Raw genomic sequence first — 13,878 nt, 5'->3', positions numbered from 1 at the left:
CTCCGCTCACTGTTGTCACGCCCCCACCCACCCCACCGTGTTGATGACGTAGTACGGCCTTGGTGGTGCGCGCGCCCGGCACGCCCCCCCCTTCTCCCCAGGTAAGATGGCCGTGACGAGTCGCAGCTCGCGCGTGCTGGGGCCTTGCCAAAGGCTGCGCGGTGTTGATGACGTAGTGCGGCCTTGGCGGTGCGCGCGCTCGGCACGCCCCCCCCCTCTCCCTAGGTAAGATGGCCGTGGCGAGTCGCAGCTCGCGCGTGCTGGGGCCCTGCCAAAGGCTGCGCCGTGTGGGCCTTGGCGGTCAGGTCGCTTCTTGAAGCATGTTGATAAGCTCCGTGGGCTTTACCTGGTAAGATTAACAAAAACGTGTATTAGTTTATATTCTTGGTTCTTTCGGTGAAGTCACGTAGAAGGGAAATAATCAAATAAAAAAGCAATAAAATGTTATTGTTAGATTTGTATTATTATTTTATTATTTCCCTTCTACGTGACTTTACCGAAATAACCAAGAATATTAATCGCTGCAGTCACGAAAGCTTTAAATCGAAATTTGTATTTAGTTTGTATGTGTGTGTGTTTATATTTAAGTGATTTATTTACACTGTTCATACTTTGCACCCCGATTGTGTTTTTGTTTGGTTTTAACGTTCTGACTTTTATAGCTCATCGGATACATTAATATTGTGATTTCATTACGAACGCGAGTGCGACACGACGCAGTACAGTGCTACAGCGCTGATACTATACACGTACAGACATTATTGCTGATCGATACACTGCTAGATGACGGCCTTCTCGTCGTGCGGGGTCGTCGTGGTTGTTTGACCGCCGTTTGAAGGCGGAGGAATGTGATATGGAAGCATTCGTGTACAATACGACAATGTTACTGTACTATTTGCTGCCCACGACGTATCTCCGTAGACTATAACAGCACTTGTGCATAGTGACAGCTGTGTAAAGAAGATCTTCATAGCTCATTGGATTCCTCCAGTCTAAATAAACATTCTGACTGGTTGCTTATTCCAGCACTATCCAGGATAAATATTGTAATGTACGACTTATCTTCCAAGAATTGAGATGGTGCGTATTTCGGGTGATCTGGTTATATGATTTTCGATTATACTACAGCACTACATCTAATGCAACAATACAAATACTATAAATTACGAACACGGTACGAATACAGCAATATTGATATGCATTGACAACACTCAATCATGATCCATTGATGTCGCCATCCCTCCTGGTGTTCTGATGTTTCCAGTTGGCTTTTTCTCATTTTGCGTTCTTCATAAAGTTATTTAATCACTACCTGGAGTGCATTTCCGACGGTTGTTACAACAAATCGGTTGCAGGCAGCTCCACTAAATGCAAGTTCGTTTTCCGCACGCTTTATGCACCTTAATGTACTACAATTCTACTTTTTGAATTCACTATTAGAAGATAAAGGCATCTGATGTTGGCTCGAATAGTCTCAATGGAATGGCCAACATTTAATGAAATGGTCATGTATAGATAGAGTGGTGATGGTCATGTGGCCATACATCAAGAAGGTTTGCAGCCCATCGTGTGAATTATTCAGCATTTTCTTCTTCTAACACCATCTAGGACACTAAAGATTGAAACTTTTTCCATGCAGGATCCTTCAGGAAAACTACGAACTGAGGGTTTGTTGGGTCGATAAAGAATAAAACTATGCTACTGAAATGAGACCTGTTGACAAGGTTGTGTTTTACCATTTTATTTAATTAGTTTATATGAAAAGTATTCCCTCGGTGGGCGCAATGGTTAATAATGTGCGTTTTTAAACGGAACTACGGTGTTTTATTGCACCGTTACAACCATCTAGAGCGGTGGTGGGGAACCTTTTTTCTGCCAAGGGCCATTTGGATATTTATAACATCATTCGCGGGCCATACAAAATTATCAACTTAAAAATTTGCCTGTTTTATTTGGTCAAACATTTAATTAACTTGCCACTAATGTAATGGCTGGAACTGCTTCTCTTTGGTGAGGCGTGTGATGTTAGCCGGTATTGATGATGTTGCTACTCGCAACTGCTTTTCCAGGTTTGCTCCTAGATTGATTGAATTTCGAGTCCCGCCTGCGGTTGCCTTGGCAGGGCCACACCAAATTATTTCGTGGGCCTTTCGTGCCCACCACTGATCTAGAGAAATGAAATTACGCTTGTTTGCAAGATTGGTATGTTTTATTGTTTACCCTCGTGGATTATACCTCATTTGAGTGCATTAAATATCTGCTAAACAATTGTGAAGATTCATGGTGAAATTGTATTTAAAAAAACACCGGGGATGTTTATTTGTGCATTGATGTTTCCATCAACAACTTCCAATCATGATGAGTTCATGCAAATGGAATATAAAAGTCTCGCAAAAGGCAACTCTGTGAAGTATTGTACAGTATTTGGGCAGCAAGTCAGGCCATCAATTCATAATTCACACACCCAGTGTTTACAAGTCGTTCGAGCGAAGTGGATTCAAAGTACAGTGGCGTATTCACTTACAACCAGTCGAGTGGGACGAATTATTGCCGAGCTGTATGCCCTGATATTAACCAAGTAGAGCCCATTGCCGTATACGCATATGTGGAGTGCAAGGAAGGTCTTGTCCTCATGGTCGCAGGCGAACAGATGCTTGAATTTAACTTTTATTGTGATATAGTGTATACCCACGTCTGGTTAATATTTCTAAAAAACTAGATTTAAAAGTCATGTCCTTCTTTGTGGAGATGCATTGAATAAATAGCATTTGATCAAACGAGTTTTTCTCACTGCAATGTACGACGCATTTGGATGAATTCGGGCGGTGGCATCTTAGTCACCTGTGTAGGTGGACACATTAATTACATACATTTCCACTCGCGTCATACAAGTTGTGCAAATAGTAACAATTCAACAAACGGAAAAAATAGGTCTCAAATATCACAACTGAACTTTAAATAAGAAATGAACATCAGACAAGCCATTGCTCATGAATGTTTAATGATACCCTACGTACTTTAAGAATTATTTGGTTCTTTCGAAGTCCTGTAGATAGAAAATAATCAAATGATAGTAATAAAAAAACTAAAACGTCAGTTTTTGGTTTATATTTTAAAAAGTATTGTAACTTTTTTAAAAATACAATTTTATTTGATTGCTTTCTATCTATGTGGCTTTACCGAAAGAACCAAAGAATATGAATCCATGCAGTCACGAAAGTTTGAAGTACAGTACACTTTAAGAAGTTGTGTGCTGTTAGCATTCATCAGCAAGCCGTCACTGGTTGTGCCCGAGTGCACGGTGCGTGATTGTTTTAGCCACACTAAGTCATCGTGCAGTATCACAGCGACGTCAACACTACCGCAATGAGACACTGCAGTGTTTCTGTTTCCTGTTCGGCGACAATCCAGGACTAGACCGTTACAACACCAGCTCATGAATAATATAATTGGCCTTGTAATACACCGGTTACATGAACATATCTAGCTCCGTGAAATCCCTTGCAAAAATTATTAGGATCTAGAAATCATCATAGCTAATGCCTTAAGTAAACAATAATAGTTGTGACTGCGCCTCGGCGTACAACGTTAAGTGGGGCTTAACTCCGGTGGCTTTCCACGAGCCATTGTTTTAACATCCATAATCCGATGATGGGGCCCAGTTTAAGATTAACTCTAAAACCCAATACGCCAGTGTTGTATGGCGCACAGTGATGTATTAGTCCCAGTAACATTAAGAACAGTAGTACAATGCTTGTAGTACTGTGTGGGGAGCAGTGGATGTAAGTATTGCCCACGAGTGCCATAGTTGTAGTACAGAGTTATATCTGATGAGTGCGTAACGCGAGCGTGCGTGCTCCGGTAGCGCAATTGTGTGCGGGCCAGCACAGCTCAATGTCTGCTGAACTTCGTTCGCACCGTGCGAGGCAATCGGACAGTTGTGTGTGGGCCAGCCCTGTGTAAGATGAGTGCTCAATGTCTGCTGAACTTCCTTCGCACCGTGCGAGGCAATCGGCGGTGCTGCGTGTGGGAGCGACTTCTATGCCGTCACCGCGTCGCGACTACAGTGGCGACTGTATTAAACAGCTGAGCGAGAATGAGCGTGCCGCGCGCTGTGATTGGCTGCCCGCCTCGCCCTCTCAGCCAATGGGAGCGCGCGATGCGGCCTCTCCCCCCTCTCACCCCCCCCAGCGCTGCGAGGAGGTCGCGGCACCGCTGGGGAGTTGCGGGCAACGCTGCGGAGTTGCGCGTCCTCGGCTCTCGGCAACAGCTCCACCACCTTACGCACCCCTCGCCTCTTACATCCCCCACCCCCCCCCCCCCTAGGCTCGACCTCTCCTCGCGGCCCCCGTGCTAATCTTTCCGGCCTCCCCGCGCCTGCAGGCCCGGCGACGACTTGTGTAAAGCGCATCGCCGCGTATCTGCTGTGACTCGACCACCACCTCGCCTGCCTACCCCTGGGGTCTCCTGGCGACGTCATCCTGACCTCCTCCTCTCTGACCTCCCTGCCTGGGTCGCATCGAGTCTCCTTGACCCCGTCTGGTCTGCCTTCCCAGGTTCCCCACTCGAGTGTGCAGACCCCCTCGACACTCCCCCTTGCCTGGGTTCCGAGGCCGTGTACCACCGGGGTGTTCATTCCTTCAGCCCGCGGTGGTGAGGGAGTGGTGAAGGACTTGGGAGGAGGACTCGCTTGGATTCGGATAAAAAAAAAGTGACTGGGAGAAAGGACAAGGAGGAGAGAGAGAGCCATGGCAGAGGCTCCCCCGGTGGGTGAGGGCCTGAGTTCGGCGGCCGCGGTGCCGCTGCCCGAGGGGGTGGACGGGCTGGCGCAGAGCCTCCAGGGCGGAGGTGGCGCCACGTGGGACCCGAGCCAGAGCAAGGACTGGGACACTGAGCCCGCTTCTTCGGCCTGCCTGCTGCGGATCAAGAGGTGCGGGGGCGCACACGGGACTCGGGGGCACACCAACTGGGTGTACGGATTCACGTGATAAGGGGCCATCCATTTAGTACGTACGCAAAAATCTGTGAAAACTTGACCCCTCTCTGTACGCACGCGTACCTTTTTACACCCCCCCCCCACCCACCTGCGTACGTACCCCTGACGCACCCCCCAGAATCCTATAGAACGGCCGATATTTAATCCACTCAGAAACGATCAAGGATTAATAATATTAACGTGTTTAAGCAAACAGACCACCGCCAGATTATCTAACTAACGTGAAGGCCAATGTAGATTTTATTATCGAGGCTTCACCCCCGCCCCCCGTTTCCTTCTCCGTACATTGTCAGTAGACCCCCCATACTCAAGCGTATGTATTTGGGTTAACCCCTCCCCTCCATGCGTACGCACTAAATGGATGGCCCCTAAGAGGCTGTATTTAGGCTCACTTGCTACTCAGGCTCACTGGACACATAGATCCAACAGAGTACACCGACTTACTGGGTAAACAGATCTACAAGGGACACAGACTTAATAAGCACTACACGGGCCCGTTGACATGGGCTCACTGGGTTCACAGACTTAATTGATACACATCCAGTGAGTACATCGAGTACAAGGGCTGTGTTCACCGACTCGGTGGGTTCACGGATTGATCAAGTACATGATTGAATACGCGAGCTCGTGAACACACCGGATCACTTTAGATGCGGTGAGCATGTGCTCCAGGCCAGGGTGGTCCTGCATGCACGTCGTGCCGTGCATTGTGCACCAATGTAGTGCATGCAGTGCATTGTAGGCGTGACTTTGTGATTAACAAACATCGATATAGAAGACACGACGGCAAGTAGATAATTGTTGTTTGATAGTTATCGCTTTGCGTGCGTTTTATATACGGGCTCTCCAGTTTCCTTCCACCCGAAAAACCACCCAATGAGGGAACCGACCGATATAATTAATCCCAAAGTTCAGGGGTGCGTTAAATAGACAGCACTCTAGAATGCGTCTGTTAAACGAGCCGCTCGCTAGCCCAGGGCACATCGTAAACAGGAGCTAACGGTCTGAGCAGCCACCTCGCTGAGATTCATGTGGTCGTATCAGATTGTTTTGCAGAGGGGAGGGGTGTCATTAATTACAATTTCCGTTTGAATTTTTCTATTTACATACTTAATATGTTAATGTGATCCCTCCAATCTGCTAGAGGCTGCTAGAGTCATAGCTTTGTAAAAAAATAAAAATATACCGTACACTTTATACGTGAATCACATCTAAACAATATATTGCATTGTTTGGGGTTAATTTATATTTTACCTAGTACATGTAAATAACTTAAAAGAAATATTAATTTAGAACCCTTTGCCTGTGCAATTTTATTTGCCATGTTATAAAGAGCTCCCCCCAACACCTTTTGAATAAGAGCTAACTTCCCCCTCATAGCACCATGGCAGAGGGCTCAGCCCATTGAACCATACCTCCAGTACCCTCCTGAAAATGCATATTGAGATGCAGTGTGAGACTGCTGAAAAATAACCAGCTTCGAAGCACAACTGTGCCTGGCCAACTGATCTCTCATGATTAAACAAACCGGGTTGAGTGGTAGAATCCATTAGTCATTTTGAGTTCCCGCTACATACCTATTATAATCACCCAGGAATGTCTGTCATTAACGCTCGTGATGTCACTTCACATCGACCAGCCCCCCTTGTTTATATTCATGAGCAGGTGACGTCCTCCAAATGGACACCCCCCCCACCTCTCATGAATAATCATGAGCAGTTTAATACGTAGGCTTTCGCGTCCAATATCATCCATAATAGAGGTTTTGGGTTAGATCACGTAAAGATATAAATGTTTCGTTAAACCCGCCACCACCCACCACAGCTAACTAGTAAGGGTTGTCACGTAAACAGAACATGCCAATTCGTTACCAATACAGCACACTGGTGTGTTGGAGAGCCAAGCCACGACATTTACAATCTGAGTATGACGTTTCGCCAGTAAGTACAACTAGCTTAATCAGATTTGTGGAGAAGTCTTACTATTTCGTTCCTTATATAGAGGCATTGATGTGTTGACCACGCTTCTGCGCTCTTGCACAATGTGAGGGGGGGGGATTACTGAGGCAACGTACATTATGCATGTGTATTATGCGAGCCCTTTGAACTTGTCCTTCCTGTATTTTATGTTTATTAAAATAGCCCTACCAAAAGATGTATTACCGAAGCTATCAACAGAAGGTGTGTACAGGATTAACTGCACGAGTGGTAAATGTTAAGTTGGGAAAACAGGACGAATGATCAGCACGAGACTAAAATAACAGAAATATTCAATTCTCCCAAATACAACTGTCAGCAGTAGCAGAACACGCGTGCCAACAAGGGCACTCAATTGATTTTGATGTTGAAGTTTTGTGCAAAACTAGCTACTACTGGCCAAGACTAATTAGAGAATCTATCGAAATTATAATTACTGGCGAAACGTCGTACTCAGATTGTAAATGTTGTGGCTTGGCTCTCCAACACACCGGTGTGCTGTACTAGTAACGAATTGGCCACGTTCTGTTTACGTGACAACCCTTACTAGTTGGCTGTCAGGTGGTGGCGGGTTTTAACAACATATTTATATATTTATGCGATCTAACCAAAACTCTATTATTAATAATTATAAGGTGACGCCCTCCAAATGGACACCCCCCCCCATTCATAATAATTAGCGGCTGACGTCACTCCACATGGGGGGCCGAGGTGCCTCCTCCCCCCTCCTCGGCGTCAACTTACGACCCTCACTACAAAGACCAAAGTAAAAAGGACGTCATGATGAACAAGGGATTATAACCTTAAAATGAAATCGGTCTGTGTCACCCGCACCCTTATAAATTGCACACGCATTAATGCAATGAATATCACGTCGCGGTCTGCTTTTCGTTTGCAAGTTTCAGATTTACTGTAATACACCCGGCCTTGGACGGACAAAAGGCTAGTTTTCAACAATGAGGCTTTTAAAGTGCTATGTTAATGCTTGACAGTACTGTTTTTGAATGTCACAAAATATGTCAACTACCCCACCCATTGATGTGGTGTGTTTTTCACCCATGACTAGACTAGTATCCAAGAGCCTTTTAGTTTGGTACAATGTGGTTGACTGCCTTTTGGAAGTGTGAGAATAGACGTGTGATCACGTAGTACATGAATACTGTCGTCATTAGAGATTTAGTGTACATTACCTAAACTCTTTAAAGAGGTTTTTCATCTTTTAAAACTAAAGATGTGTTAATATTTGTTAAACGAATTGAATATTGTTCTTTAATCATGGAAGGCTCACTTGTCAATTAATTTTTGAGATCCATGCATCAATGTTTGGTAAGTTATTTTGTATTCACATTACACATAGACCATCACCTTGAAGTGGTGAAAAAGTTAAATGAAAAGGATTGTTAACATAAGGAATGTTATAATTTGTTGGTGCGTCGGTCGTATCCTATTGCCAAGAAGCCATGTACTGTACGTCATTTGGTGATTCAGTTGTAGAGTGAGATGCTTGCAATCATAAAGTCGTGACTTCAAATTCCGGTTGGGAGTTGACTAAGCTCATTGTTTTGGGGATGTCAACTGCACGTGTCCTATTGGTAGACTCATCTCTGTCAGGAGATAGATGAGCATTGCCTCAATGCTTATTTGAGAAAGAAGTCACGTTGACTTGAAATAGTTAAGCTGATGTAAAAAAATCGTCTGCGGTCGCTGGATTGTGCAGCCAGTTATGTAATGCAAGCTGCTGCAGTTTTCCGTGTACTGCTCGATGAGTGGGCAGTGGGTGTAGCTGCGCCACCAGGTGGTTGGTGTTTTTGAGCGAGTGAATGTACTAAACTAGCGTTCGGTGTGTGCGATGTGTATGACTTTTAGGGACATAATGAGCATATACAAGGAGCCTCCTCCCGGAATGTTTGTGGTGCCCGACCCAGAAGACATGACTAAGGTAAAATATGGCCCTGGTTATAAGTGGTGCTGCTGATTAAAACGTATGTCCTTCTTTACTTTTTCTACCAATAAGGTGGTCTTTTTAAACAACTTGAATTTTAGAATAAGCATGTATTGTACAAAATGATAACAATGACCTGCAGTATGATATATTTAGTACAATTTACAGTACTACCCAGCATGTTTAGTCTCATTGATGCTTTTCAGTCAATCTTATCAACAGAAAAAACATTTTAAGGTATCCTTGGAAAAGTGGGCAGGGGGGGGGGGTCTCTTCCAGTGGGCTGTCATCTGCTTCGAAAGTGATATTGACATTCCATTTATATTAACCGTGTAGTATGTTAAATTACACTTTTTTGTCCCATGGCGTTCCTTGGCACTGATGTCCTTGATGGGTAAGATATGTTTTGTTTTATGTTGGTTTACAGTGTGGAAACGTAATCCAGTCATTCAGTTGTATTTTTGTATCCAAACTGGGTGTGGTCTTACCAGGCCCTGGAGATCTCAAACAATTTAGACAATGAACCGTCTCAATATCAACAGCAGAGAATATTATTATTGCTGCAATGGCCCTATGGTTTATTACACATACAACTGTGTGTTTGTGTGTTGCAGATCCACGCGTTGATTACTGGGCCATTTGACACCCCTTACGAGGGTGGCTTTTTCCTTTTCCTGTTCCGCTGTCCACCCGACTACCCAATCAAACCCCCCCGTGTCAAGCTACTCACCACGGGCAGCAACACAGTGCGCTTTAACCCCAACTTCTACCGCAATGGCAAGGTCTGCCTGAGCATCCTCGGGTATGTTCTGCACAAGTAACGTTACTGTCCTCCAGACTTCAGAATGTTAAGCCTTGCATCATGTTACATTTATTCACTATTTTTTCTTATAGTAAAATAACTTGACTTGGTAATCTCATAACATGTGTTTGATGAATTGGTGGTGTCTGCCATTTGGGCTGGTTGTCTTGTATTTATGTTAATATTGCATTGACTTATAAACAAAAATAGGACAATTTGGTTTGAGGCCTAGTTCATGCAAAATATTCTGATTCTGACATAATTTGGATTAACATAACACAGCTCGGATTTTTGTCTGGGTTAAGACATTGTCCACAGCTAACACACCGCCAATTTTACAAAGTACTTTTGGAGGAATAAACTGAGACCGATTACCTGGTTTCCTCATTCATGTTGGCTGTGTGAAACTCTACACTGGGCACTTTTGTATACTCACTGCGTGTAATAATTATTCTGTTGCTGTGCATTTTACATGTGATGTAGCAATCACAAGGTACATATGTTAATTACTATTGGTGTGCGATCTAATGCTTAGGACGTGGTCGGGTCCTGCATGGAGCCCAGCCCAGAGCATCTCATCTGTTCTGATCTCAATACAGTCGCTTATGACAGAAAACCCATACCACAACGAGCCAGGCTTTGAACAGGTGCGTGGAAACATGCATGAGACGAAGGGATATACAAAGCATTTCATGGGGGTTTAACGTGGTACGTGGGTGAAGACATTTTGTAAAATTGATTTTAGTGTTACACGGGATGTCAGGTCGAGTGTTAGCGCATCGTCGTTAGTGCTCTGCGCTATGAACCCAGCAAACCGAGTTAGATTCCCGGCCACAGCTAACATCAGTGGCAAGTGGTATCTTAATACGTATTGGTTACAGCAAGCAGACTGTAGTGATTATATTATTTTAAATTTCACCACTAGTAACTAGCCCTCGACCCCCTTAAACTCACAGACCACCATATTGAAATATGGTGAAACAACCTTCATGACCAAAACACTTGAGGCCTTTATCAAGCAATCAACAACAAAGGGATTTAAATTCAAAGGGCAAAATGTATTTAAAGATGATGTGATGCTGTTTGTGTAGGAACGGCACTCGGGAGATAGCAAGCGCTACAATGAGTGCATCCAGCACGAGACTATTCGTGTGGCTGTGTGTGACATGTTGGAGGGAAGATGTCTTTGTCCCGATGCCTTACGGTAAGGTGTAAGCTGTCGATTGTCAATAAAAAAAAATTCCTATAAAGCTTTAGATGCTTGTACAATATTTTACAGTGTCTGAAATATCTCACTATGATAGCCCATCTCGATGGAAACATTTTTAAAAGCTACTGCAAGAGAAAATTATTTGAAAAGTTACAAACTCAGGCTTGCATACAATCACTAATCTTTTTGTGCTGTCAATGGATCACTGGAGAAATACTAGCTTGCGCACTAAGCCTTTCCAGTATACAATGCTGAGAATGAACCATAAATGTAATTTAAGAGTACATATCCATACATTTTCCATGCAGAACATGTATTTACGTGTAATGATTAGACTTGGTACGGTTAAATGATTATATATATACACCATTTGTATACATATTTAATTTTTTTTTTTCTTCAGAAGTGTCATGGAAAAGTCTTTTCTTGAGTACTATGAATTTTATGAAACCGTGTGCAAAGAAAAGGTGCATACGCAAGGCCAGGCAATGCAGGTAAAGCAATTGTCATTATTTTTTACATTGATAAATGTAGTAATGCAGCTTTGTATTTACAAGTGGGGATCTAATGATGTGTGAATATTGATATCCGATCAATGTTACCAGTTTTCATGGTATTAATACTGACACATGTTTGCCCAGTGTTAAATGTCAGAATTCTTCTAAGATGTTAAAGACATGTTAACATCTTGCATGATTTTAATAGTATGGCGAGTGGAGTGCAGGACTAAGGTTAAAAAAGTAGTTTACTTTGAATACACAAACTGAAAAATATAAATGTTCACGACAAAGTTAGTGGTGTATTACACAATATATACAGCTCAATTTCCAATATGCTTTGTAAATGCTCAATATGCATGTGTATCTGAAAACCGGTGTCTGTAAAGTAGTGGGTCTTTGGGCACAATGGAAATTGAGCTGTATAAATAACTGCCCACTCCTATTTAATTCCCTCCCTTTCGTTCCCTATATTTAAGCTTACTAGTGGTGAAATTTAAAATAATATAATCACTACAGTCTGCTTGCTGTAACCAATACATATGAAAAGACGTGTGTGCCTGAAGTTGCTGTCGTGTTGCATTTCTGTTATAAGGAATTGAAGTTGAAGCCTGGAACTGATATTTTGCTCTCAATCTGTTATCACGGTTGCTGCCCTGAATTTGCACAGGATCCTTTTGGGGAGAAGCGTGGCCACTTTGACTACCAGGGCTTGCTGGTCCGCCTCCAGGCAGTGCGGCAGCGGCTGCACATCCGGCTGGAAGAAAAGCTTTCCGATCCCGACTCGGATTCCAGCACGAGCAGCGCGGGCACAGAGAGCGAAGCTCGCAGTGCGTCCTAGCCTGGGGCTTTGGGCCGCACTCGCCACCTGCTTCACAGGCACTTCCCCGCACCTCGAGGGTTTTTAGCTTGAAAAGCAAGGACTGGAAAACTACCGACGCTGGGCAAAGACATCTGTGATTAAAAAAGGAAAAGCATGATTTAATATAGTTTCATTATTGTTAACCTGCATTGTTGGCTTTGAAAATCGAAACTCTGGACATGTGTTAGTGTGTGCCCAGAGCAGTTGCTTTGGGACAAGTCGCGCACTGAACCAACTGCATTCCCAACTCAAGCAGCACTGAAGCTCCTACCATTCAACTCGCCGCACATTCTATTTTGGTGTTGGCATATTAAATATGCATCTCTTTACCAATCTCGCAATAAGTGCAGAAATGTTGAGGTCGGGTCCACCAATTTTAAATGTAATAGAAAATTACGTCCTACATGGAGTGTCCTGCTATGAATGTAACCTACATTATTTAATGACAATTAGATGTAATGTTTTAGCGGTACCAACAGCAAGACATGCACTAGACTTACCCTGTGTTAATGCACATACCAAGTTTGCAAGTAATCCTGTACAGCTTGGAAAGGAGCTTTAAAGGGGAAAAGTCAATGATGTCAATCACTGAAGCAGCTTGCTCACTCTTGAAACCACTCTACATTTACACAAGGGAGCAGCCCCATGAAGACGCCTATAATTACTGGCACTGCATACTTTTTTCTTAAGACAAAACCACAGCTTGGGTGTTGTACAAACTACAAGGTGCACTTGCAACTATTGTGGACGTTGGTTAAAATTATAATTTAAATGGTCTGTATATGTCATATTTCTTTTAGACCATAGACCACATCAATTTTATTCGTATGCAAGTCAAAGTAAACCGCTGGTAATTGTCGCACGTGTGAACACTGCTTATAAGTTGTTCATCAATTGGTGACTGAGAATTTTGGAAATTGCTGACATCTGCAGTGATCTGGTAATTTCTCCAGGTGTTTTCAGTTGCACTGATGGTAATGATTAAAATTCCTGTATTCATTGGCTTGTGCAATGCTGTAAAGTTTTGCAGAGCAAGCTTGTACAGCTGAGAGGAAGGTCAATGCAAATATTGTAAATATTGTATTTCTTGTTTAGTCTTGAAAACCACAAATTATGAACCAAATGTATGCATGTTTCAAACCTTTGCAGCTCCCTTAAATGCAAGTTTAAGAAATGGAGACTGGCTTCCTGATTATTTTTCTTGTGTGTAATTTTCTAATGGCAAAACATTTAGAACTGCTTCATGTGCAAATTCCACTCAGTTAACATGCAATTTTCACAAATCAATGTAATGGGCTGTTACTATAAAAGATTTGCAGTTTGTAAGAATAGTTTTTTACAGTATTGTTCGTAATGGAAAATGATCAGCGTTTTGAAGGAATGTAATTGTTTCCCCCCTCAAATACACGTGGATACATTTAGGGTGATCATTTTAAGTACTCTTGCGAATTTACACGATCACACCCAAGAACCTCTTATGGATAAAAATAAAGAGAAGCTTAAATGCTCTTTAAGTGGCAGCTTTCCCAGATTCTAAATGATAGTAAAATGTATTATCAATGGAAGCATCGGGCCACGTGTTTCCTAAACCTT

The 13,878-nt window shown here is 43.2% G+C and overlaps 1 protein-coding gene across 1 annotated transcript; it reads left to right on the top strand.

Annotated features, from left to right (window-relative positions):
* Positions 1 to 214: 214 nt before the first annotated feature.
* Positions 215 to 13,463, top strand: UBE2Z (ubiquitin conjugating enzyme E2 Z). Its single transcript, XM_078592558.1, has 8 exons — positions 215 to 349; positions 4,557 to 4,930; positions 8,839 to 8,911; positions 9,529 to 9,716; positions 10,252 to 10,363; positions 10,808 to 10,920; positions 11,330 to 11,420; positions 12,094 to 13,463. The coding sequence occupies exons 2-8, from the start codon at positions 4,749 to 4,751 to the stop codon at positions 12,262 to 12,264; spliced, it is 930 nt and encodes a 309-aa protein (XP_078448684.1). The 5' UTR covers positions 215 to 349; positions 4,557 to 4,748; the 3' UTR covers positions 12,265 to 13,463.
* Positions 13,464 to 13,878: the final 415 nt, after the last annotated feature.

The sequence above is a fragment of the Lampetra planeri genome, chromosome 1, assembly GCF_965212315.1.
Source record: "Lampetra planeri chromosome 1, kcLamPlan1.2.h2, whole genome shotgun sequence".
Lineage (NCBI taxonomy): Eukaryota > Metazoa > Chordata > Hyperoartia > Petromyzontiformes > Petromyzontidae > Lampetra > Lampetra planeri.
The sequence above is the reverse complement of the archived record's forward strand: the minus strand, read 5'-3'. Positions and strand labels throughout refer to the sequence as shown.

Bases quoted from the DNA above. Each gene is read 5' to 3' on its own strand.
- UBE2Z (XM_078592558.1), top strand. From the start codon at position 4,749: ATGGCAGAGGCTCCCCCGGTGGGTGAGGGCCTGAGTTCGGCGGCCGCG. The intron at 8,912-9,528 runs GTAAAATATGGC...TGTGTGTTGCAG, and splicing joins ACCCAGAAGACATGACTAAG to ATCCACGCGTTGATTACTGG. The intron at 10,921-11,329 runs GTAAGGTGTAAG...TTTTTTCTTCAG, and splicing joins CTTTGTCCCGATGCCTTACG to AAGTGTCATGGAAAAGTCTT.